The 25,536-nt window shown below is 44.8% G+C and overlaps 2 protein-coding genes and 1 long non-coding RNA gene across 8 annotated transcripts in view; 2 read left to right on the top strand and 1 right to left on the bottom strand.

Moving 5' to 3' along the window:
* Nucleotides 1-583: 583 nt before the first annotated feature.
* On the bottom strand, nt 584-16,563 carry TUBGCP4 (tubulin gamma complex associated protein 4). Of its 4 annotated transcripts, XM_054837516.1 has the most exons (18): nt 16,461-16,563; nt 16,264-16,392; nt 15,534-15,656; nt 14,968-15,021; nt 14,467-14,523; nt 13,803-13,882; nt 12,911-13,112; nt 9,343-9,508; nt 8,106-8,230; nt 7,348-7,398; nt 6,725-6,830; nt 6,273-6,380; nt 5,897-6,035; nt 4,833-5,010; nt 3,780-3,914; nt 2,506-2,622; nt 1,927-2,066; nt 584-1,639 (listed from the first exon to the last, which is right to left on the bottom strand). In XM_054837516.1, exons 1-18 carry the CDS (start codon nt 16,536-16,538, stop codon nt 1,627-1,629), a joined length of 2,001 nt encoding a protein of 666 aa, XP_054693491.1. In that variant the 5' UTR covers nt 16,539-16,563; the 3' UTR covers nt 584-1,626. The 4 variants fall into 4 exon arrangements, 3 of the variants coding, with proteins under 3 accessions (XP_054693491.1, XP_054693492.1, XP_054693493.1); XM_054837517.1 differs by lacking the exon at nt 584-1,639 and having other exon boundaries at nt 1,942-2,066; nt 2,393-2,622; nt 16,461-16,559; XR_008578710.1 differs by lacking the exon at nt 584-1,639 and having other exon boundaries at nt 2,048-2,066; nt 2,506-3,680; nt 16,461-16,559.
* A 25-nt stretch (nt 16,564-16,588) lies between these two features.
* Nucleotides 16,589-23,765, top strand: LOC129211018 (uncharacterized). Of its 2 annotated transcripts, none has more exons than XR_008578712.1 (3): nt 16,589-16,702; nt 17,091-18,739; nt 21,310-23,765. It is a non-coding gene; the product is annotated as an uncharacterized LOC129211018 (long non-coding RNA). The 2 variants fall into 2 exon arrangements; XR_008578711.1 differs by having other exon boundaries at nt 16,637-16,702; nt 18,559-18,739; nt 21,310-23,761.
* A 1,319-nt stretch (nt 23,766-25,084) lies between these two features.
* The window catches only part of IQGAP1 (IQ motif containing GTPase activating protein 1), a 76,349-nt gene continuing 75,897 nt past the window's right edge, over nt 25,085-25,536 (top strand). The window contains exon 1 of one of the 2 annotated variants that reach the window (XM_054837520.1): nt 25,085-25,208. In XM_054837520.1, the coding sequence (XP_054693495.1) occupies nt 25,157-25,208 (52 nt within the window). In that variant the 5' untranslated portion in view covers nt 25,085-25,156. The remainder of the gene's footprint in view (nt 25,209-25,536) is intronic. The other variant, XM_054837519.1, reaches the window with a different exon arrangement.

Below are 25,536 nucleotides of genomic sequence, written 5' to 3' on the forward strand. Positions count from 1 at the left end.
ACTGCAATAAATACAAAAGCTGAGTTTGACAGCTCTTCACTCAAATAATGCTATAGGCTCGAGGTACACACAGGCCTCCATCCAGCCTTGTACACAGTCTTTCAATGCCCTGCTTCGAAAATGTGAGTTTTTCTTGATGCATATTTTTCCCCTAGCATTTCCTAGCTCAGTCACCTTCTGACTGTGTTGGTGTGTAAAGTCCACATCCAAACTTCAACACCATTCTCGTTTTCTAGCTTTTTTCATGGTTGCAGAATTTTTAACTTTGGAGCAGGCACAGTCCTACCATGACCAGCTGTAACGCATTGAAGATGCCAGGCCTTATACTTGCTGTCTGTTGTTACTGTGTCTTTCTGAGGGAGGAGAGAGGATTTCCACACCACCCCCCCACCCCCCCAAACATGTAACTTTGAGAGCTGCAGCTTCAGATACTGTGAAAATACCAACACTTTGAGGCTTTGGGCAACGTGGTCTAGTGGAGGGTGTCCCTGTCCATGGCAGGGGGGTTGGAACTAGATGATCTTTAAGGTCTCTTCCAACCCAAACCATTCTATGATTCCAAGGTTGGTTTCCTGGCAGCCTTTGTGTTCAAATTGGGAAACCTGATACTACACCCTAGTGCTGGACTGGAGGGCTCTCTTCTGCCACTCATTCGAATGGACTTACAGCAAGATTGTCTGTTATTGCAAGACTAGGAAATCAGTAACGTGCTAGAAGTTCCTGCCAGATACTGCTTTTCATTGAAATAGGCTACTGTGCCACACTAGTCTCTTTGTACTTGGGTGCAGACATTGTCAATGTTCTACATAATTGCATGACAAGATATTTTTTTTTTTTTTTTATTTTGGTTCAGTAGAATAGTCACTAGTAGCATTCTAAATAGCCTTGAATGAAAAACAGTACATTTAGAGCTGGCATCTTAGCTAAGGTTCTTCTTAGTTTTAATTCTAGCATACTTTTCTGCCAGCAGCGGGAGCGTTGTACTTTGAATAGGGCAAAGCTCCTACTTCCATCTTAATGTGCATAATTTTAGCACACAAAGTGTAGAAAGTTTTATAGAGAAAGCATTTGATATCACTAGTGAGCACAGATATGCTAGAACAGTGCACTGTAGAAGAAGAGATTCTTAAAATCTATTCCTTCTTCTCTCCCCCTTTACCTCAAACTGCCATGGCAGTTTCATTTATCTGGAGGTACGTATTTGATTAGCAGACATTGTGGACTGTAAATCACTTTACTACACGAGTGGAACTTCTGAATACAGCCAAAACTTCATTCAGAGGCAAGAACAGATTACTTCCTCCATACTCCAACTTGCAAAGGATCACAGTCCAGCTGAAGAGTCAAGACTAATTCTTGTTGTTTTTTCACTTTCTGAAGAGGCACAGACTGCCTCCCTAGAAGCATTTATAAGCATATGCAGGGCTGCTGAAAGCATGTTTTTACTAGTTCAGCAAAAATGGAGTATCTTTCTGCAGTCACTGGGCAGCCTCACATTAAGTGGTGCTTCCTGCCAATTCCTTCTGAAACGGTGGTTCACCAGGCAAGAGCCAAATTCAGTTGAGTGCACCAGTCTCCACTGCTTGACACGTTGTTGGTCACAGCGTGAAGAAAAGGTCTTAGTGCTTAAACCCCAAAACTGCAAGAGAAGGGTGCAGTATTAACTACATGTTGAAAGGAACTCCCTTTATCACCTCCCCCATCAGCATTTTTCAGCCAATATGAGCTAGCAGCTAGTTCAAATTCATGCTAAAACAAAAAAATAACTTGTGCTGGTTTATTACTTTTGTTACAGTATTTAGCAACACTTTGCTTCTAATTATTTTGGCTTACACAATCAATAAAAAATACTTAGGATCATTCAGATCACTTTGTACTTCACGTACCTCAGGATAATGCTACAAGTGACCCTGAAGATATTCCTACCTGCCCAAGGTTCCTCCAGCCTGGGTATAGTATTTGTTATAATCCAAGCGTAGCAACAGTTGAGCCAGGTCAGAGTTTATCTGATGGTTGCGAACACTAGAGAGAATCTTGAAGAGAAGCGATGACTGACGACTGAATCCCTACAAATTAGAAGCAGTCAGTTCTGGGCACTCTCAAGAAAGCAAGCAAGCCTTTCACCTCTGTTCCTGCCTAAACGATCCTTTAACAGCCTGAAGAAAAGAATCACTGCAAGAGAAGTGAGGTTTGTGATCCTGTGTAAGGTAAGCTGTCAGCCACAAGAATTATTAGGTGTCCAAAAGGAGGGGTAGAGCCACAGGCTGATATCCACCTCCTTTCTATTCCAATAGGATAAGTTCTGCATATCTGCCCATATTCCTCCTCTCTGTGCACACTGAATTTTTTAACTCAAGAGGGTCGATTAATTAAAATCATTGCAAGTACTCACATAGAAGGTCTCAGCTTAAACTTGCTCCTGTTCTACAGCTGTTAAAGCCAAGATGACTGCCTAGGCAAATATTTGCATGGGAGAAGAACAGGTCCATATAAACATAGATTCACCTTCACCAAAATACTGAGTTGTGCAGCTCCTCGTTCATCTAATGGGCCCAGATTCTGACTGACCAGAGAACAAAAACTATGACAAAGATCCAGAATTTCATTTAAGCAGTGGAAAACCTGCATGGGATAAAAAGGAAAAGATAGTAGTTTAAACAGAGTTCAAACCTAGAGAAAGCTGGTCTTAGTACCTGAAATTTGCAGCATTCATAATCAAGATGTTGCTGATACCACGTTTTTCAAGCAGTAAGGAAGATGTTAAAGCACCTGTAGCATTTTTGTAAGGTTTTTCTACGGAAAAAGGACTTAAATGTTATGTTGCCTCTTTCCCCCCCACCCCCAACCTTTTGCAGACATTACTGGGGAAATAGCAATTGGCATGAGCCATCCACATAGGCATAGAAGTTGAACATTGGCTTCCCTATCCAACCAGGAGGCCATCACTGCAGCTTCAGGATTGAGAAGGAAGAATAAAGAACAGCAAGAGCTGTGGTTCAAGGCCTTGGGTTCACTGTTCACAAAACTTAGAATTTATTTTGCATCAGTTGGTCAAGGAAACTTGTATTCAGGGGTGTTAAGCAAGCCTAAATGCCTCACAGACATAAGTACTGGAACACTGAAAAGTTCCAGACTGAATAAGTCTGGAAAAAATAGTATTTTACCACATTTATGCTATAGTCTCATAGACTGAAAAAAATAATGAAACACACAAGATGTGCGGTAGTACCATGTTTCATTGATACCAACCTGCTTTGGGAATGTTGTTGTGAGGCTACATGTTCAATAAATATACTGGTAACACTGTAACATACCCTTGAGGTCCACTCAGGAAGGTCTCAACTATTTTTATCCTCTGAAGTAAGAGACGGAATTTTTCCTGATCTAATGCATTTCTAATGCATTTTGGAACGAGTCCCTCAGGAATACAGTTCCCAGCACTATGCTAATTAGTACGTCTTTAATACTACTTAATTGCCTGTGAGAAAAATACAGCAACAAAATTTCAGTTAATAAGGTTAACTGAATACTGGAATAATTTTGATTTTAAATTGCCAGGAATGCAGCATCCACACTCACCAACTGTAAATTAAGTGATCTTAATTCAATTATCTATTCTAGTTTATACCTGCTGTATTCCTAGAATGGTAGTCGGTGCTCTGCAGGAGATTACCACTGATCTGTTTTAAAAGAGATAGTTTGACTTATCTGTTCAAAAGGTGTGTTGCTTAGGGCAGTTGGAGACTTTGTAGAAAAAGGTGACAACAAGACCTACTTACAGGTTTTAGGAGGATGAAAGACTGAGCCAACAGATTACTTAAGAAATGATCGTGAGCCAATCGTATACTCTCAAAATCTCGCGTGGCATTTATCTGCTGCAGAAGCTGTGAGAACTGAGATTCCAGTACATCCACCTGATGGATATGTAAAGAAATCTCATTAGTATCTTGAGGAATGGGAGTATCTGGAGCCAGAAGTTTTGTGTAAGAAGTTTACTTTCCTTATTGCTACTCTTACCTTAGAGGCTAAGGATTACCTTCTCTCTGTGTCCTCAATGGGGGATTATATACAACAGTAGTACGTAACTAGGGGGAACAATTTTTGATGCCTATTATCTAAGTAGAAAGGGACATAGTCACTTTCTTTAAGATCGACTACTGAAAAAGTATACAGCTAGCATATAAACAAAGGTATTTGATTGTAGTCATCTCTGAATTTTACACTGGGAGATACTATCTGGACTCTCAGGGCAAAGGCTGCGGTGCAAAGATCTGCCAGATTACTCTGGAGAACCTAGAAAGTCAGGCCCCCTCAATTCAGCTGTTATGGCTATTAACAAAATGGCTACTAATAACTGGTGTTTACATTTGAAAAGTCTCCCGATTACTTCAAATGTTCAGAATATGACTTCTTTCAATTCTTAAAAAAAAAACCCAACCAAACAAAAGCAAACAAAGAAACCCCAAAACAACTTGTCACTTAACTCAAACTGGAGTTCACTTAAAGGGACAAGGGAAGAAGCCAGGATGGTATTTTAATAATACTACTTCAGAGATGCCTGTGGCTTCTCACAAATGCTTCATAGCACTACAGAGGCAAAAAAATCCTGCATTTCCAGTAATACTCACTGATTCACAAGTCCAAAAACTTTGTAATTGTAGCACTAAGTCCAGGAACTCAGAGAAAGTTCTAGACTTGTTCCAAAGGAAATCCTGATTTCCTTAAGGTACAAAGAATCTGAATCCTGAAAGACAGGACTTCAGTGCTCCCTCCATGAATTTCTGCCAGTTCCTGATTAACTGATACAGTTTACCTTTCTCTATAATCCTGACCTGCAGATAATACTGAAGATTGTCCACAAGGAAAGCCATGTGATCCCTCAGGCGCCACTTGATGGCATCAGTTCTGTTAGATTTCAAGTGTTTGCGTTGCATCTGGAGAGCCCAGCAGTGCTGTAGCTCAGCCTGGACTCGTCGCACACTCAGCAGGTATTTGAACACAACGTTGTACCTACAGTCAAGAAATACAAAATCGTTTAAGGTGAAAATCTTCCTTGGGTGCAGGTACTGGAGAACATAACAATGCAAGACTGGAAAAAAACCAGGAGGTGGCAGCCTGCCAACAGACAGGGTAGGTCAGGGGATGCCCCATCACAGAGTAACAGATTTCTCCTTGTATTGGTTACTGATCTAAAAATTGCAAAGTTAATTTCACCATAAGGAGGGAAGAGCTGACAATGTTTTGTCAAAGTAGCCCTGTTTGTAAAATAGTGCAGATAGAATCATAGAATGGTTTGAGTCAGAAGGGACCCTAAGGACCGACTAGTTCCAACCCCCCTGCCATGGGCAGGGACACCCTCCACCAGCCCAGGCTGCCCAAAGCCCCATCCAACCTGGCCTTGAACGCTTCCAGGGAGCCAGGGGCAGCCACAGCTTCTCTGGGCAAGCCTGTCCAGTGCCTCACCACCCTCACAGGGAAGAATTTCTGCCTTATATCTAATCTAAATCTACCCTCCTGTAGCTTAAGGCCATTAGCCCTCATCCTGTCACTCCGTGCCCTTGTAAATGGTCCCTCTCCAGCTTTCTTGTAGGCCCCTCTAGGTACTGGAAGGCTGCTATGAGGTTTCCCTGGAGCCTTCTCTTCTCTGGGCTGAACAACCCCAACTCTCTCAGCCTGTCTTCATCGGAGAGGTGCTCCAGCCCTCGGATTATCTTGCAGGTCTTACTGTCATTACAAGTACCCTCAATATGAATAAGTGGAAAGAGTAATTCTAAGGTTCAAGGAGCAAGCTAAAGCTCTGCCTTTCCACAGAGAGGAAAAAACCCCAACCCATTAGTGAGTGCCTGTGATCAGGGAACCTATAGATGAATATAGAAAGACCATACCTAGTACTTACTTCTCCAGAACAGCCGGAGTAAAGAGAATGTGCAGTGGCCACTGAACTTTGTAAGAAAGGCCCAGAGCTGCCCATCCAGATGTAGGGGCTTCACGTGGAGATAACTCCCGAGAAGGCCCTTCACGAGTCTGAGAAGTATCTGAAAACAAATGAGGTGCTGAATTAAGTCGTGTTCTCAGTCAAGACAACCATAGCAAGGAAGAAAAGGGGAAAGAACAGAATAAGAAGAGCCACAGCAGGCTAGGTCATCACATAGCGCTGCAAAGGGAACCAAGTTACTATTTCTTTAACTTCAGAGAAGGGTAAGTAATAGGACTTGAAAACAAGGCCATCATCGCCCCTCTTAATGCATTACCAAAAATGCAAGTAGATATACCTTTATGCTCCTTTCCATGATACTCAATGGTCAAGTGAAGCAGAGGAAGAAGGTTGTCATCATCTAACAGTACCTTATGAGCAGACTGCTGAAATGCAACGTTGACATCTGACAAGGAGAGAGCAGATATCAGCACTAGCTGCATCATCTTGTGTTAATTTTGCACCCATTAATTATTTATGCTCAGCCATAAAAGACAACACTGACACGCTATTTCCACTATTTTCATTTCATTCCAGTTTCAAATATGGAGAGAAACCTGTCATCTGAAAGTTTCTGAGATATTATTTTCACCCCCTCTGTGAGACATTGTAATTCACAAGTGCCGTTCTTTCAAAACTAACAGTAACATCTAGAGGATAAGATAGAGCTCTTCTGTACTGAACGCGGCTAACCATTTTCCTGCTATACGACAGTGAGGACAGTCTGGTAAGTGAATAAGCAACACTCACCATGTTCAGTTACAGCCGTAGGTGGTGTTTTTAACATGTGCTGTGCAGTGTCGATGAAGGCCTGAAACAGCTCACCTCTTCCCAAAAGGTAAAAGTCTTTTATAATCTGTGGAGATAAATTTTTTGTATACAAGCATATCAAAAACTGAGCAGAAATTTTAACCATCCTAGCTGATAGCATCCATTTTTATTATTGCTTGGACAACTTCTGCCATTTCAAAACACAGCTGGAGAGCTATGAATTTCATCCAGTGCCCAAAAAGTCTACACTGCCTTTGCTTCAAGATGCAAACCACAAAACCACATACACATACCCCTCTAACTCTGTCTCTGACCAAGTTCTATCACTCTGTGCTCATTCTTGAGACCTGGAAAATGAAAACAGCTTTACCTAAAAGAAGAAAGTGCAGAATCTAAGACAGTAAAGTATTTATTGAGAAAGAGCCGAAAGAGCCGAAAGAAAGAAAGAAAGAAAGAAAGAAAGAAAGAAAGAGAAAGAAAGAAAGAAAGAAAGAAAGAAAGAAAGAAAGAAAGAAAAGAAAGAAAGAAAGAAAGAAAAGAAAGAAAGAAAAGAAAGAAAGAATTACGCTGCTTTAGCAAAAACAAGCTAGCAGTTATATTACCTTCAGTTGTCCTAGTAAATCTGATTCCTCCACCATCAGTTTCCAAAGATGCTAGTGAGGAAGCAAAAAACAAACTAAACAAAATAAAACTCCCCTCAGATTTATCTAAACCCATTCAGTGAGAAGAGTAGCTGTCTTAAAATGCTTGTGATGCATACAAAAAAAAAGCACCTATATAAAACGCTACGTAAAGCACACTAGAACACAGTAAGAATCTTGGATGTAGGCAGCCTGTGCTACTATGTAGAACACTCTTGATGTATACCAGCAAGAAACTCTGCTCAAGAAACAGGAAGACCCATGACGAAAAAATAGGCAAATTCTTACAAAATCAGTTCCACCTAGCTTTGTTCTCACTTCTCTAACCTCCCCATCTTCTCAGGTTTCCCCTCCAACTCAATTAAAAAAATATTAAAAGTTCCCAAAGCAAAGAATTTGCCCAGTGAGATGCCATCTGTTATGCCGAAACCATGATGAAAAGTTCTGAAGTCGTTGCAAGTGAAATAAAAAAAATAAAATTAAAAAAAAAAAATCCCTTCTTTCCCCCATGAAAGTGAACAGTATTTGTTAATGCCCTTTTGTCATTAGAAGTTAGGGTAACATGAAGCTCTGAGTCCCATAAGAACATGAAAGCTACCTGCAGCATTCACACACTTGTTCAATCACTGGTTTTAAAGAGCCCCTTTCTTCTCCCAGTCATTCACAAAACTGAAGAGCTCCTCAGCCTCCACAGTAGTTATCCTTCCTAGGATCCTTACCTCAGCAACAGTGCTCCGTATCCAGTCAACCACTGATTCAAAGTCCACCAAACTAAAGAGCGGTTGCTGCTTGAGTCGATGTAGCTCTGCTGCAAAAGTGTCCTCCTGGTTTTTTAGGATGGAGCCTGCACAGCAATAAGAAAAGCGTTTTAGACTATAAAAAGGAATACCTTTTGGAGAAGTGCAGACCCCTTCCAGCACAGTGGGACAGAAAGGCTGTCCAGGCAGTGCCATCTTAGGTCTGGCGAGGAACGTGAAGTTGAGGAGGCATCAAAGTACAAGTACCAAGGAACAAGATTACTATTGCAAGTACAGTTACAGTATAGACACTTTACATAGCAGTGCTGTGGTATCAGTAAAAAAACCAAAATATTTTCTATGTAAATGATTGCCACCGACAGCCCTTTTTGCTAGGACTGAGCTCAATCTTTGAACCCACAACTCTTCTGCCACATGAACCTGCTGGTTTGGTTCTCCACCCACCGCTGTTTCAGATCTATCCTACTGCTTGAACTTGGGGATTTATTTATTTTTTAACTAAGCTAGAGGACCTATTTCTTTTCACCTCACTTCTCCTAAGGCAAGAACAGTCCAATTTAAATTAAATACATAGACAAGCTCAAGATAGAGCCTCCACAGCAGTTCTCCCAAATTGGTGTAGGAATACATTTCCAGAACCATCTCCAGTGTAAACTTATCAGGCTCTCAAAGAGAACCATCAGCTGGAATTGTCTCTTTCTTGCTGTCTTAAAGGCTCCATCTTGATCATTTGTCTTTCACAGCAACCTTTGGGACCACCTTGCAATGAATCTCTTATGTTTGCGGATGTGTTTTGATCCTAGGACACCATGCTGCAACATACACACTCAGAGCAAGACGTGCCCTTGTGTCTGTCTGCATCTTTGACAGACATGGGTGCAAACTGAAAAGAAAACACAGCCTTTGCAATCGCTTTTTTTATCCAGAGTAAATCACATGGTGACTTCTTGCTGGAAACTTGGAGACTATGTTTGGAAAGTGTTATTATTTACTCGTCCTGTTCTTATACCGCTCCCCTGGAATCAATCAGAAGCAGAAGACTGGGACCACTGCTCTGTCCTGGCACAAGCATCCATATGTTCTGAAGAGTATCAGCCAATAGTCAGTGACTGTTGAGGATTTTTTTAATACAGCATTTTGGAAGATACCCGTCAGTCACTCATAACTGAGCAAAGGCCGCAAGAAAGATGTTCCTTACCTTTTCTGGTCAGGTTAACATTTTGATTCTCAAACATCTGTACAGATTCTCCCACAAAGAGGATTTTCTCAGCAACTCGCACAGGAATGTATGAAGGCAGCATTTCTACTCGCAGAGAAAACTGTTTTAGAGATGGAGCCAACATGTTCTCCTCCTCAATCAAGCGCTGTCAGAGACCCCGGGGAAAAGAAATCAAGCCAAAAAAGTGTGAGGAAACCAGACAGAAAAGGTGTATAAAGGGGGTGTGTGGGGGTGTGTGTGTGTACACGCATGGGAGGGGGAATCCAAGTATATTGGAAGTAAGCAGAAAGGCAGCAAACCTGATTTGCATCATTAAAGTAAGCCTGCAAACTTCTTTATACTTCTGGTACACTACCAGATCTCCCTAGAGATGTAACTTTCATCAGACAGGGAGCAGAAGCAGGAAAAGGAGAAGCTAAACCTTCGTGAAACAGCAGCAAATTGGCTCCCCCAAAGGATAATGTTACATCAGCAAAGGGAATTTTTGTTGGAACTGCAATACATTAGGTTTTTTTGCAGCCATAACGATGTTAATTAGCATTACCAAAAATAATCCTCCCTTACACTCATTCCTGTATGTTTTAACAGTACTAGAACACTTGGGATATGGGCCAAATGTAAGCACCTCCACTAGTGATCAAATAGGTTAAAGATCTGTAGGCTTGCTAGCATAAATTAGGCAGTTTTCTCAGTTCCTGCAAAAGGTGTTGAAAACAATACAGTAAGCTATTACCTTTTTTCTGAATGTATTAATAAAGAACTCCAAGTACAGAGGTAAGACTTTCCTTCAGAGAAGCAATACGGATTATTTCATTTGGCTTTCTTGTTAGTAGAGAATTAGGTTCATTAGTCAATAATCCAAAAAACACCATGCTAACAAATTTTTGAGAATGTTTGCCATCTACAGAATTCTTCTTTTTAATAGGAGAGTTCAGTGCGAGTTTGTATACTGATGTTAACAGCTTGGCAATTCTTTTCTTAAGATTCTTCTGACACTTTTAGATGAGGAAATACAGAATCACAGAATGGTGGGGGTTGGAAGGGCCCTCTGGAGATCATCTAGTCCAACCCCCCTGCTAAAGCAGGTTCACCCAGAGGAGGCTGCACTGGATTGCATCCAGGCGGGTTTTGAGTATCTCCAGAGGAGGAGACTCCACAACCTCTCTGGGCAGCCTGTTCCAGTGCTCGGTCACCCGCAGAGCAAAGATGTTTTTCCTCATATTGAGATGGAACTTTCTGTGTTCCAGTTTGTGCCCGTTGCCCCTTGTCCTGTCACTGGGCACCACTGAAAAGAGTCTGGCCCCATCCTCTTGACACTCGCCCTTTATTTATAAGTATTGATCAGGTCCCCTCTCAATCTTCTCTTCTCCAGGCTAAACAGACCCAGTTCTCTCAGCCTTTCTTCATGAGAGATGCTCCAGTCCCCTAAACATCCTCGTAGCTCTTCGCTGGACTCTCTCCAGTAGTTCCCTGTCTTTCTTGAACTGGGGAGCCCAGAACTGGACACAGTACTCCAGATGTGGGGGGTGTGGCACTAGGACAGAGGAGAGGGGGAGGATAACCTCCCTCAACCTGCTGGCCACATTCTTCTTAACGCACCCCAGGATACCATTGGCTGCCTTGACCACGAGGGCACGTTGCTGGCTCATGGAGAGCTGGTTGTCCACCAGGGCTCCCGGGTCCTTCTCTGCAGCACTGCTTTCCAGCAGATCAACCCCTAACCTGTACTGGTGCATGCGGTTATTCCTCCCTAGGTGCAGGGCCCTTTGTTGAACTTCATTAGGTTCCTCCCCACCCAACTGTCTAGCCTGTCCAGGCCTCCCTGAGTGGCAGCGCAGCCTTCTGGTGTATCAGCCACTCCTCCCAGTTTTGTACCGTCAGCAAACTTGCTGAGGGTACGCTCTGTCCCCTCATCCAGGTCACTGATGAGCATGTTCAACAAGACCGGACCCAGTACTCACCCCTGGGGCACACCGCTACCTACAGGCCTCCAACTAGACTCTGCGCCGCTTATCACAACGCTCTGGGCCCTGCCATTCAGCCGGTTCTCAATCCACCTCACTGTCCACTCATCTAAGCCACACTTCCTAAGCTTACCTATGAGGATGTTATGAGAGACGGTGTCAAAAGCCTTGCTGAAGTCGAGGTAGGCAACATCCACTGCTCTCCCCTCGTCCACCCAGCCAGGCATGCCATCACAGAAGGCTATCAGATTGGTCAGGCATGATTTCCCCTTGGTGAATCCATGCTGACCACTCCTGATAACCTTCTTTTCCTCCACATGCTTATTGATGACCCCCAGAATGAGCTGTTCCATCACCTCTCCGGGGTTGGAGGTGAGGCTGACTGCCCTATAGTTTCCTGGGTCCTCTTTCTTGCCCTTTTTGAAGGCCAGAGCGACATAGCCAAGTATTTCATTGGTCTATCCCACCAACACTTAGGATTTCTTATTTTACTCTGACTGAAGAATTGCCAACACTGTTGGTCAATAATACTGAAGAGTTAATTAGGTGCTCTCGGTGTCATCTTCTTAATGCCGACATTTTCCACCACGCATCTAGAAGACTCACCAATTTTCACATTCTTCCTATATTGATATAGTGAAATAACAGATTTTTCACTAACTGCCTTTCCAAGTTTTCCCTTGTTTTTGTCTGTGTGTAGTCTGTCCTCAGCAGAGACTGTACAGGCCACTTAATTAGTATGCAACTCAGGGTGTTTCAGGGGTGAATCTTCTATGTGTTCACAGTCAAGTTGCATGCAGCACACTGACACCATGGGTGCCCATGAAATGTTTTCTCACAGTACACTAGCATGTGATTTACAGAGTTGCAGTTGCTCCTCACTGGTCCCTGATGCAGACACTATTCAGATGCACAAAGTGTGGAAGATTACTCCATTGAGAAAACTGCTTTGCACAAGGGCACTCTAATGGTATGCCATCTACATGAGGAGTTACCGAATTTGACCAGTATACTGGCAGATTGCTCCCTTGCTTAACTTAAAAGCCTGGACATGTTCTTAGCAGTCTCTTGACTCTCACATAGCACATTTTTCCCCAGCAATGTCAGCAGTATTACCCTGTTAGGCAACATTTGCACAACAAATGGTTGTGCAAGAAGATACCTGACCCAGCTGCCAATAGAAAGGGTGCAAATCAAGTCAACACCCAAGCTCCCCACACCCTTTCCCTTGCAATTGCTCACACTACCACCAATGTCTATGTTGAGCAGATCAGTGCTGACCATAAGGAATCACGTAAGAGTCAAGAGCAGGCTGAGTAGAGCAGTTCCAATTACTTGACATCAGCATCTACACAGATTCCACCCACAGGGCTTTCTGCCCTGAGATTATCCAACTGTGCCAAACAGTATGTGTCTGTCCCTTATGCCTAGCCGCAACTTATTACAATATTCTGTTGATTTGCCATCCTAGCAGGTCTCAATATATGCCCAGTCTAGCATAGCTCACACTGAAGCAGAAGACAATGTATTTCTTCTAGTTCCCTAAGGGCCGAAGGATGTCAAGCTACGACTTACAGTCTTACCAGGTCCTGCAGTTCTCGTAGCTGTTTTCCTGTAAGTCCCCCAATTCCTAGGTCATCATCATCTTCTTCTGGTTGGCTAGGGACATTCCCAGAAGAGGGGCCTTGTTTGATAAAGAACTCTTCATGTTGGTCTAGTAGCAATCCATGCAGCATCCAAGCAGAGAGCTGCTTATACATGACTCCATGACACACAGCCAGAATCCTGAAGTCAAGGGAAACAGACGGTGGGGCCTTTGCAAGCAGTAATCAAAACCTCATTGAACATCATCCTGGCAAGTCCAGTTAGTCAACCAGGCAATATGGCAAGTGCTAAATGGCTAATGTGGAATTTTATAATTTTTTAAAAAATGTGGACTGACCACTTGCAAAACTAAACTAACATATCCTCTGAATATGTGGCTTCTTCGCAGAGATCTACTAGTATACCAGAACTATAAGTAAGTTTACAGTGGCTTCCCAGTCCTGCTGTTTCTACTCAATTACCATTTCAGCATGAACACAAATTATATTTTAAGTAGTCAGACTTTCTCTCCAAGGACACACAAACCTAGCAACACTCACCCAGTCACATTTATTCTTTTGAAGGATCAAAAGACAATAACAGGTCTACCATATGCAAAACAGTTCATGCAGACCTCAACAGAAGAAAAAACATAGGGTCTGAACTTTTCTCCGCCCTAAATCCAAAGCATGGAGAAAGCCTTAATTCCTGCCATAAACCTGCTTTAGATAAATAATGGGCACTGTGACTGTTTTCCCTGCATGCAACTCCTACTTCTATGTCCTGCAAGCCTGTTTTGTATATACTGTTTTCACAAGTAAGATAAACACTTTGACACTAACTCCAGTTACTACAGAAGACTGAAATAATAGCTTTACTGTATCTACATACTTTTCAAGAGCACTGCGAACAGGAGGTAACCCCCCACAGCTATGTTTGTGCACTGTCTCCAATATCTGACATCCATGAATCTGCAGAAAGAAAACAGGGTTAAACTAGGTCTGTTATTTGGATCTGTACTGAGCTTTTCAGACATTTAAACACTACACTTTTGGCTAACAAGAAAATGCCTTATCAACCTGCACAAGTCTTAAAGAAAGAAAGATGTAACATATTGATGTAGTGAAGAAAGAGATGTTCTATGTGTGGCTCTACACCCAAGCTTCCCTCAAAAGTTTCCCTTAACAAAAAGTAAGCATCTCTGGATTCTGAAAACATTAGCTTCTGCTTTTTTTTTTTCGTTTTTCATGTAACAGTGGGAGAAAACAGACTCAGAAAAGAAGAAATTCCAACCAGCAGCATCTTGTACCATGAAATGTATTGTGATTATAAAATGCAAGTCGTCAGAGATCATACTGATAATGAAAGAGTCAAATCCAGTGTAAACGAATTTGCAAAATATTTATTCAATACTTATAGTAGTACTGGGAATAGCGCACCCATTACTGAAACCACATTCTTTCCTAGTATTAAAGGTCTGGGATTGGGGGCAGAAAGAACTTAATCAGCTAAAGCGGAAAATTGTTAAGAGAAACTAGCTACAATTTTACTGTACCTTCTGAGTCTTTATCTGTTCCACCATGACCATCACAGAGGGGAAGAGTAACTGAAACTGCAGGAGCAAAATAATGAATTAGGTTGCTATGCAAGGGAGACAGAAAAACTATACTTAAGTGTGGACAGCAGCTGACTGCAATAATTTCATGAAAATATCATCTGGCTTTCCCCACAAATTAGAAACATGACATGAAAATCTCTAGGAAGAGTGTCCTCCCTCCACTTGACCAAGATGCATGAAGTTACTACGTTCCAGCTGCAGTTCAGGCTAAACACAGGCAGCAGGGAATATGTGAGGGTCAAGGTGGAGGACCTAAGCTTTGTGTCAAAGTGCAAGTGATCCTCTGAGCATGATTAAGGGACTACGAATGTAGAGGCATTAAAAAGAAATGGCATGACATGACAGACTAACCCTTATTTATCCCACCCATTTTCTTATTAGACTCAAGGAGTGATAACAATAACCAAAGAGCACTCCCTGTTTATTAACATGACATACCTGGTCCAAGGAGTAATTAACATGTGAGATGGAAAGATGTGGGTCGGCCAGAAACTGTAAGAACAACAAAGCAATTAATGAAAATTAAAATAAGGTACGGACAAATGAAAAATCGTGTTTGGCTCTACATTCCAAACCTTTAGTTCCCACAGCTTCCCCCCTCACACACACACCCCCCCCACCCCGATATTTTCGGGTCATGTCCCATTTTAGGCTATAGCAACCACTGGATGGTGACAGTACCCAAGATAAGACAGCTGCTAATCTAGCGGAGATTAATCAAAACCTTTACAACTGGAAACAGAAGTCACAATAGGTTGAGACAGCACTGGGCTCTGAGGCAGATGGGGCACATACTGAACTGAAGGCAGAGGGGACAATACTTATTAGAATGAAGACTCATTTACAATGGCACTTCACAAGAATAAATTGGAAGACATCTCTGATGTGGAAAGGAAAAATACCTTGTCTCCTCTTTAGCTACTATTACTTAGCATATTAACTGCAGAAATGACAACTTTCCACAATGTCAGGACAGCCTCTTGTTCCAAATCTCTCTCCTTTACCTCTTGTTCTAGGTCAAGTAGTGCCTGTCGATATGGCTGCAGCACTGAATCAAGACCTGTGCAGAAGGCTCGCAAATAAATGCCATGTAATCCACTCTGGTTTTGCTGAGATGGATGATGGTCCTGAAACCAAACAATAAAATCTACATCAGCTCCCCAGTGCAGGTCTAAAGGGTAATGGAGTTTCTGTGCAGTGTTATACCAGCAGCCAGTGGTCCAAACATGTTGAAATGCACCTTAGCCCACCAGAAAGTGCCCGGGGAAAAAAAAAAAAAAATCAGAAGTTTGTCACAAGGAGAATTACTTGACCAGTTATATTTAGCTCTTTTGTGGACATATGCAAGTGCTGGGAAACACTGGTAACTTCAGTGCTGCTTTGTACTTATGCATGCCTGTTGGATCTCAAAGCTCTTCACAAACCATGAGAAGGGCTCACTACAACATAGGGATGAGCATCCCGTACAGTTCATAAACCCCGGCCAGTCTGCAGTGATCGGAAATTATTACAGTATGCTTCCCCAAGAATGGGATTTTACATTGGGTCTGTCTTTCACTGTTCTGCACTCTCCCTTATCTGCAGTGCACGGAGCTTTCTGGGGCTCTGTTCAGAAAAGTGCATTTGTTTGTGCTAGCGCAGATATGCGCTGCGGAGCATCCGGGGCAGCTTGGCCAGACTGGCATGCACTGCGCTCTGCCCGGGAAATGCAGCGATGCGGTGCGGCAGCCCCACCTGCTGCTGTACGTGTCCCGTGTACTGCTCCACGAATTCAGCGAAGCGGATATAGTCGGTGCCGAGACGGCAGAGCCGGTTCAGGACGCTGGTCTCGCTGGGGTGCAGGAACGGCAGTTCCTGAGACACCTGAGGGGGGAAACAGCCGTGAGGAGCGGTAAGGGCGGCGAGAGCGGGGCAGACGGGCCGTGTCGTACCTGCAGGCCCCCGCGCTTGCTCCAGGTGAAGGCCGCCCCCGGGTACCCGCTCAGCGCCAGCAGCAGCTCGTGGATCATCCTGCCGCGCAGCAGCGCGCGGGCTGCTGGGAAGCGCGCAAGGGCCGCCGGGAAAGGCGAGCCTCCGCAGCAGCTTCCGCAGGGCGCGGGCGCGGCAGCTCCCCCTGTGGGAGCGGCGGAGGCGGTTGTACCGCGGGGGGCAGTTCCTCGCCAGGCTCGGACAGGTACGGGGTTAGGGCTGGCGCGTCGGGAGCGACCAGACCGCGTTGTGAGGGGTGCCCAGGCCCTCGCCCAGGACCTTTGGGCGCCTTTGCTTGCTGCAGGGGGGTGGTTGAGTAACGTGGGTGGCTGTGATGGCAAGTGCTGGTCTGGATGGTGTCTTCTAGGACAGCAGCAAGTCCACGGCCTTCTAGGTTGATTTTTGGTTTAAGTATACCTTACCAGGTTTCTTTATCATTTTCTCATATTATTTGTCAGTGTTTTATCAATGCCAGTTTTACCTTTCTCCATTTATTATTGTGCTGGGTTTGCGTGGCAAGGTTTTGGTAATGGGGGGGGCTACAGGGGTGGCTTCTGTGAGAAGCTGCTAGAAGCTCCCCCTGTGTCTGACAGAGCCAATGCCAGCCGGCTCCAAGACGGGACCCGCCCCTGGCCAAGGCCAAACCAATCAGTGCCTCTGTGATAACATATTTAAGAAGGAAAAAAGAGAGAACTTTTGCAGCTAGAGGAGTGAGAAGGTGTAAGAAACTCTGCAGACACCAAGATCAGTGCAGATGGAGGGGGAGGAGGTGCTCCAGGCGCCGGAGCAGAGATCCCCCTGCAGCCCGTGGTGAAGACCATGGTGAAGCAGGCTGTCCCCCTGCAGCCCATGGAGGAAGGATGAGGGGGTGTAGAGATTCCACCTGCAGCCCGTGGAGGACCCCACGCCGGAGCAGGTGGAGGCACCTGAAGGAGGCTGTGGCCCATGGGAAGCCCACGCTGGAGCAAGCTCCTGGCAGGGCCTGTGGAGCCGTGGAGAGAGGAGCCCACATCAGAGCAGGTTTGCTGGCAGGACTTGTGACCCCGTGGGGGACCCACGCTGGAGCAGTCTGCTCCTGGAGGTCTGCACCCCATGGAAGAGACCATGCTGGAGCAGTTCGTGAAGGACTGTAGCCCGTGGGAGAGACTCCATGCTGGAGCAGGGGAAGGATGAGAGGAGTCCTCCCCCTGAGGAGGAAGAAGCGGCAGTAACAACGGGTGATGAACTGACCGTAACCCCCATTCCCCGTCCCCCTGTGCCGCTGAGGGGGGGAAGGTTTGAAGCCGGGAGTGAAGTTGAGCCTGGGAAGATGGGAGGGGTGGGAGGAGGTGTTTTAAGATTTGATTTTATTTCTCATTCCTCTACTCTGTTTTTGCCTAGTAATAAATTAGATTAATTCCCTCTCTAAGTTCGGTCTGTTTTGCTCGTGATGATAATTAGTGAGTGATCTCTCCCTGCCCTTATCTCGACCCACAAGCTTTTCTTTATACCTTTTCTCCCCTGTCTAGTGAAGAAGGGGAGTGATAGAGCGGCTCTGGTGGGCACCTGGCCCCCAGCCAGGGTCAACCCACCACAATTATATATTGTTTTCCTTCACTTTCTCTTTTAACCCAATTAGTCTTTTAATTAAAACTGCCCACTTTCAAAATTGTGGAGTTATCTAATAAACTGTTTTTTACCAATCTCCTTTTCATTCTTTTTACTATTTTTGGCAATGTTTTTCTTCATGTGCATTTTTGCTCTTCTTCATTTAGAAGAAATTAGTGTTAAGTATCATATAACAGATGTCTGTTATATGTCCAATTTAAACAAGTATTTGGTTCACGATCAGCTTGTCACAATGAGGTCTGAAATGTAGGAAGAAGAACTTCTGTTACATTCTTACAGGGATGAATAAGTTCCTAGTACTTTGCCTCATTTTTCTAAAGAATGTTTTGATACAGTCTCTCTGACATGTATGCATTTGCTTTCTGTAGCTATCTTTACATGTAACTTGAGAGCCCCAATGGCATCATTCTATCGTGTCAGTATAATAAAACTATCCTCTTTATATTGACAAAGCTTCTGTTGTCTGACTAAAGACTGAGGAATTTGACATGGGCCTCTTGGAGCGAGTCCAGAGGAGGGCCATGAAGATAATCCGAGGGCTGGAGCACCTCTCCGATGAAGACAGGCTGAGAGAGTTGGGGTTGTTCAGCCCAGAGAAGAGAAGGCTCCAGGGAAACCTCATAGCAGCCTTCAGGTACCTAAAGGGGGCCTACAGAAAAGCTGGAGAGGGACCGTTTACAAGGGCATGGAGTGACAGGATGAGGGCTAATGGCCTTAAGCTACAGGAGGGTAGATTTAGATTAGATATAAGGCAGAAATCCTTCCCTGTGAGGGTGCTGAGGCCCTGGCACAAGTTGCCCGGAGAAGCTGTGGATGCCCCTGGCTCCCTGGCAGTGTTCAAGGCCAGGTTGGATGGGGCTTTGGGCAGCCTGGGCTGGTGGAGGGTGTCCCTGCCCATGGCAGGGGGGTTGGAACTGGATGGCCTTTAGGGTCCCTTCCAACTCAAACCATTCTATGATTCTATGAATTTGACTAGGCATTTGTTGTTCATGATTGACATAAATATCACGGTATACATTTGGGCCAGGAAAACTATGTGCCATTCCTGCTTTTAGGAAGCTGTATTTGAGGTTTAGTACTGTTGGCGTCAATCTGACAGCGCTGAAGTTAGTGGCAGCCCTTCCCCTGTTCATGAAAAGCTTTGGTTCAATCCCATGCTGCTGACCAAAAGTTCTGTGCTAACAGGTGGGCTTTGATTAATGCTGAATTTAATTACTATTTTCAGTGGATTAGAAAGCTAAGCATCCTATAGATAGCTTATAGGTAGTTAAATATGTAGCGATAGCTCAATAATTGACCAAAAATGTTTAGTATGTAAAGACTAAATATATAATTTAGTGGTGTCTTTGTACAGTACTATTAATGTAAAGCTTTTATCAACAGAAATACATGTTACATAGTTAATCAATTAGAGAAATCTTGAATCTAAGCACAGTCGTCTTCTGCAGCCAGAAGCTGAGCTTACAGCAGCATTCCTTCACAAAAAATGGAAAATCCCAAGAGTTTTCCTTGAGAATAGGGCAGGAGAAAACACGGTGTAAAATTTATTAGAGCAGAAGGAACTTTCCTTTATCAAAGGTGGGGGCTGTGGAGGGAGCTAATTTTTGTGGAAGGTAGTGAATTGTTAAAAGTGAATCATACTGGGGATACTGTTATCTACCTGGACTTTAGTAAAGCCTTCGATACTGTCTCCCACACCATTCTCCTAGAGAAGCTGGCAGCTCATGGCTTAGACAGGTGCACTCTTCACTGGGTAAAAAACTGGCTGGAAGGCCAAGCCCAGAGAGTTGTGGTGAACGGAGTTAAATCCAGTTGGCAGCCGGTCACAAGCAGTGTTCCCCAGGGCTCAGTCTTGGGGCCAGTCTTGTTTAGTATCTTTATTAATGATCTGGATGAGGGGATCGAATGCACCCTCAGTAAGCTTGCGGATGACACCAAATTGGGTGGGAGTGTTGATCTGCTTGAGGGTAGGAAGACTCTGCAGAGGGATCTGGACAGGCCGGATTGATGGGCCAAGACCAACTGTATGGGGTTTAACAAGGCCAAGTGCCGGGTCCTGCACTTCAGTCACAACAACCCCAGGCAATGCTACAGGCTTGGGGCAGAGTGGCTGGAAAGCTGCCTGGTGGAAAAGGACCTGGGTGTGCTGGTTGACAACCAGCTGAACATGAGCCAGCAGTGTGCCCAGGTGGCCAAGGCGGCCAACAGCATCCTGACTTGTATCAGGAATAGTGTGGCCAGCAGGAGTAGGGAAGTAATTGTGCCCCTGTACTCGCCTCTGGTGAGGCCGCACCTCAAATACTGTGTTCAGTTTTGGGCCCCTCAGTACAAGAAGGACATTGAGATGCTGGAGCATGTCCGGAGAAGGGCAATGAAGCTGGTAAAGGGACTGGAGCACAAGTCTTATGAGGAGCAGCTGAGGGAACTGAGGTTGTTTAGCCTGGAGAAGAGGAGGCTGAGGGGAGACCTTATTGCTCTCTACAGCTGCCTCAAAGGAGGTTGTAGTGAGGTGGGGGTTGGTCTCTTCTCCCAAGTAACTAGCAAAAGGACAAGAAGAAATGGACTCAAGTTGCATCAGGGGAGATTTAGATTAGATATTAGGAAAAATTTCTTCACTGAAAGAGTGGTCAGGCATTGGAACAGGGTGCCCAGAGAGGTGGTGGAGTCACCATCCCTAGCGGTGTTCAAAAAACATGTAGACGTGGCACTTGAGGACATGGTTTAGTAGACGTGGTGTTGGGTTGATGGTTGGATTTGATGATCTTAGAGGTCTTTTCCAACCTTAAGATTCTATGATTCTGTAAGATTATAATTAACCATGAAAGCAATTTAAATACAGATATGGTGGCTTTTTCATCATTGGAGTCCTTCTTTGATGGTGAAAGTTACGGGTTTGATGCAGGGTGTTTGGTATGCGGCCGGTGTTGCAGAATTGGTCAGACTAGATGTCTCACTGTGTCTTGTCTTTACAATCTGTAAATCTGGCTCATTCCCAGTCACTTGCTTCCAGCTAAATGTTGTGGTATGCTCAGGACTTAAATTACTTTCTTGGTTCAGCAAGTGTCTTTTTAGGTAGCCTACATGAGATCAAATAGAGAGGAAACAAGACAGCCTTACTAAGTGGATAAAAAGACAGGGAGCATGTACCACAGACAAAATGAGTCTTGAATTACTCAATATTTTTTTTCTGTTCTGTTTTTCCAGGTAGCTGTGGAGCTTCCTTGCACAGGAAAGGTCCTTCAAGAGAAATTGTTCCTGGTGTGTGGGGACAAGTGCACAGTTTTCCAGTTCAAGAAGCCTTTGTGCCAGTACAGAGCTTGCCCATGTTGCACTGTCACGAGGGGAGAAGGAGATGGGTGCTCAGAGTGGGGATATTGCTAACTTGCCTCCAAAGAATGAGGACTCCTCTGCTATTCCAGCAGCCTGTTGCTGTGCCCTAGCATCATGTCATGACTATCAGCATAACTGAGCAGGATTTAGGCTCCATGCTTTTGTGTCACTTGCTCTCAGTCTTCCACGGGGAGTCCTGTAGACAGTGTGCATGCAGGGCTGTATCCCAGGCAGCTGCTGGGCCATTTGAAGCGAGGTCAGGATGCAAAAGCAGACTCTGGCAGCAGAGGTGATTGAGGAGACCTGTTGTTTTTAAAGCCAGACTTCCCTTTTTCCTTCCTGGCTTGTCTGGTGCAGTAGAAGCATGTGGGATGGGGTAGTCTGCATTTTCTTGTCCCAGGTGTGCAGCTGCTTCCTTTGCAGTTTCTCCAAAGCTTCCCTGCTGCAAACACGGGCGGATCAAGGCTGTGGGAGTGATCTGGGCTAGCACTAAGAGTGCAGTTGTGAACTAGAACTGGGGGCTGTGTGTGTGGAGATGTTTGTGCATATGTCTGTGCGTTTGTTTCTTTTAAGACCGGGTCAGTAACTTGTCACATTTGACCACTATGATTTTGATCTGATATTGGGAGCCAAAAGGCAACTTTTGCTCTTGGCAATCCATAGCCTAACATGCAACCATATACAAAAGAGTATAATCAAATATACGAGGGATGGGAGTATTTTATACACACCCACGCATATTTTTCGATACATATATGTAAAATACATATAGTTAATTGAGACAGCTCCATCTGGATTCCTACAGGGCATTCTGACCCTGTAGACACAGAACATGTAGCTAAGCCGGGTAATTAGGGAAGACAGCAAAAATGAATAGGAATCTAAACCTTATTACAGACATAGAGGATAAGAGTTAAACTTATCTGGGATAAGTGGGGCCAAAAGGGAAAGGTCATGATTGGCTGTACATGATTAAAGTACAAAAATAATATTAAGAAAAAAACTATTAGTAAGGATGAGATGGATCATCAAAATGAAGGATGCTCAGATGTAGAGAAGCAATAAACGAATGTTACTCCAGCTGTCTGAGAGTTTCATGTGTGCTACAGAGAGAATAAGTGATGGCTTGGAATTCTTAGTGCTAAATGGGACCTAGAGCAGATCCTACTCCCATCTTCAGGCTTTGTTTTCCCAGAAATGAGGATACATGTGAACAATTATTCAGTACAAGATTGTTTGAATACGCTATTATTTTCCAATCTGTTTTGGACTGCAAGACCATAATACTTTGGAAGGGCAGGTGTGATAACTGTACATACTATCCTGTTTGGAGGAGGATTTGAAGAGATTGGAGATTGCTTATGTTTCAGTGGTAGCCTGTGGCTAGGTTATCTTTAAGTGACTATAGAATCATAGCTTCAGAGTCTTCAGGTGTTCTAGACGTATTTTTTTCAGCACCATTCACAGAAATAATCTTTTTCATAAGGGAAGTGGCCAATAAATACCTGCAAAAGAACAGATAACAGTAGTTTAAATAAAGGACTGAATTTTTGAGCTGTTGTTTCCCCTGGGAAGCCTGGTGATTAGGCATTAAGGCCTAATTTTTTTTTTTACGGAATCGATCACTCAAATTTTGAAACTAGAGAAAAATTGGTACCTCTGCAATGCTCTTTGTAAGGCTATCTGACTAGTGCCTGTTCAACATTAAAAAAAAAAAAAAAGACGACAAGAAACAGGAGAGGCAATAAATTACACACATAGATACACAAACCCTAACAAACAACAGTCAGCAGAGACAGTAACAAAGACCAGAAATCTTAAATCAGGGCAGCTATTACAGGAACCACTGAAATATAACCTTGAAAAGGTTTAGCCAGATTCTTTGATGATGTGTAAGAATCATATTTTATGTTTCTTATCAGAATGGGTCTTATAGGAAAGAGTAAGCTTATGAGATTTTTTTTTTGAGGGAGGATTGTGGGACTGTGCAAAAAATACTACAGGATTTTTAGGGGGAACAAAACCAGTTCTGCACTGCACAATCTACATATAAACATTATTTTAAATGGCTTCTCATTGTATAACTGCAAAGTGGCCACATGAGAAGTAATGCAAATAAATGTTAATAATTAGAACTATAACTGTTTCTTATAAACCCTTTTGTTTTGTAATTTATGTCTGGCATTCACCTATGTAGTTACTTCTGTAACCGTTGAACTGTACATGTAACCATTATAATCAACAAAAGCAGCTTTCACTTAGTCTCCCTTTCATACAGACCCTTTAAAAATTTTATGTAAATATACCTTTTCATGGACTCACAGAATCATTGAGGTTGGAAGGGACCTCTGGAAGTCTCTGGTCCGACCTTGCTTCCTCAACGTAGGGTCAACTAGAACGGGTTGTCCAGGACTGTATCCAGTTAAGTTTGAAGTACCTCCTCAACTTCTCTGGGCAACTTGTTCTAGTGTTTGACCACCCTCAGAGTAAAAATGTTTCTTCTTATCTTTAAGTGGACTTTCTATGAATTTCAGTCCACTGCCCGTTGCTTCTTGTCCTGTCCTCTCTCAGCTTCTCTACATACGTCAGATGCTCCAAGCCCTTAATCAGTTGCTCAGTGCTTCACTGAACTTGTGCCATTATGTGCATGTCTTCCTTGTGCTGGGGAAGCCAGAACTGGACCCAGTACTCTAGATGTGGTTTCACCAGCACTGGTAAGAGGGGAAGGATCACCTCCGTTACCTGTTGATGATGCCCTTCCTAATAGATGCTATTAGTGTTCCTAATTACTTAATTTGTGCTTAAGTAGTAAGCTTATGCCCTGGCAGCAAAATTTATGGGACTAATTTAAATGGGCATATGGTGACATCTTCAGTACTCTGACTCTTGAATCAGAGCTAGCCATAGCAACAGTAATAGATGAGCTTAACATGCACTGAGGGAAAGGGAACTTTCAGGGCATAATTATCTCCTGTGGCAGTGCTGCTGAATGTTGCATGTTGTTGCATGCTGATGTTTTGGGCCACCCTGCTTCATTTCAGGTGAGTTACCATGGTGTGGTCAGCAGAGCCGTTTAGATAGGAGGGGAAAACTGTGTCCAGCAAGGCCAGGTTTTGCTGCTGAGGAGGCCTGGGAAGCCTGGCCCAGCAAGGTGTGTGGAAGGGGACCAGACTGCCAAGGCTGAGCTGATCTGGCCGCACTGTATGCACAGGGGCTGGCACAGTGGGACTGTTTTTGTAAGGAGGCTGGAAGGGTTGAGAGGGTAGGTGTAGGGTCATCACTGGGTTGACCTGGGCTGCATCCCATGTAACAGGGCTGGCAGAACTTAGGTCAGAGCCTATCTGGGTGTTATGAATGGAGCTGACTGGAAAGCTCATGGCTACGGGTGGGACAGGGCCTGGGTGGGGGCCCTGTTAGGGGGACCCTGGGGAGGGACATAGGGACCTGCGTGGGGCAAGGCGGACAGGCCGGGGGCCGTCGGGGCTAAGGGTTGTGGAACGGGGCCGAGCTATGCCGGGCACCGAGTCCGGCCAGCGCGGCAGGGCAAGTTGTCGCGCTGCCTCTGCAGCGGATGAGGGTGGCAAAGGTGTGGCCTGGGCGGGGAGAGGGAGGGAGCGCGGAGCGGCGGCCCCTCCCCCCGCCACTCCCAGTGTGGCAGGAAGAGGAACAGCCGCGCCCTGCTCCCGGCCGGTCCCGGCCCAGCCCAGCCCAGCGCAGCGCTATGGCGGCGGAGGAGGTGGACGGGCTGGCTATGTCCCGGCCCCACTATGGCTGTGAGTACTGGGGCGTCCGGGGATCCGCGCAGCCTTCGAGCAACAACGTGCCCGGTCCACGCTGTCCGTCCCTTCTAGGGGCTGATGCTGGAGGTGGAGGCTGGGGCGCCGCAGGCGTGGGGGAAGCCGCGGGGCCTTGGCTGTGGGACTGGCCCACGGGCGCAGTGGGCCCCGTCGGCTCTCCGCGCGGGCTGCGGGGCGCGGCCCGCCGTGACTCCTGCGGGGCGGGCGCTGTGCGGTGCGGGAGCTCGTCCAAGCTCGACGTCCATCCCCGGGCGCTGGGAGAAGACGGTGGATGGGCAGCGCAGGGGCATCCTCTGGCTCTCCT

Source organism: Grus americana, chromosome 10 (assembly GCF_028858705.1).
Source record: "Grus americana isolate bGruAme1 chromosome 10, bGruAme1.mat, whole genome shotgun sequence".
Taxonomy (NCBI): domain Eukaryota; kingdom Metazoa; phylum Chordata; class Aves; order Gruiformes; family Gruidae; genus Grus; species Grus americana.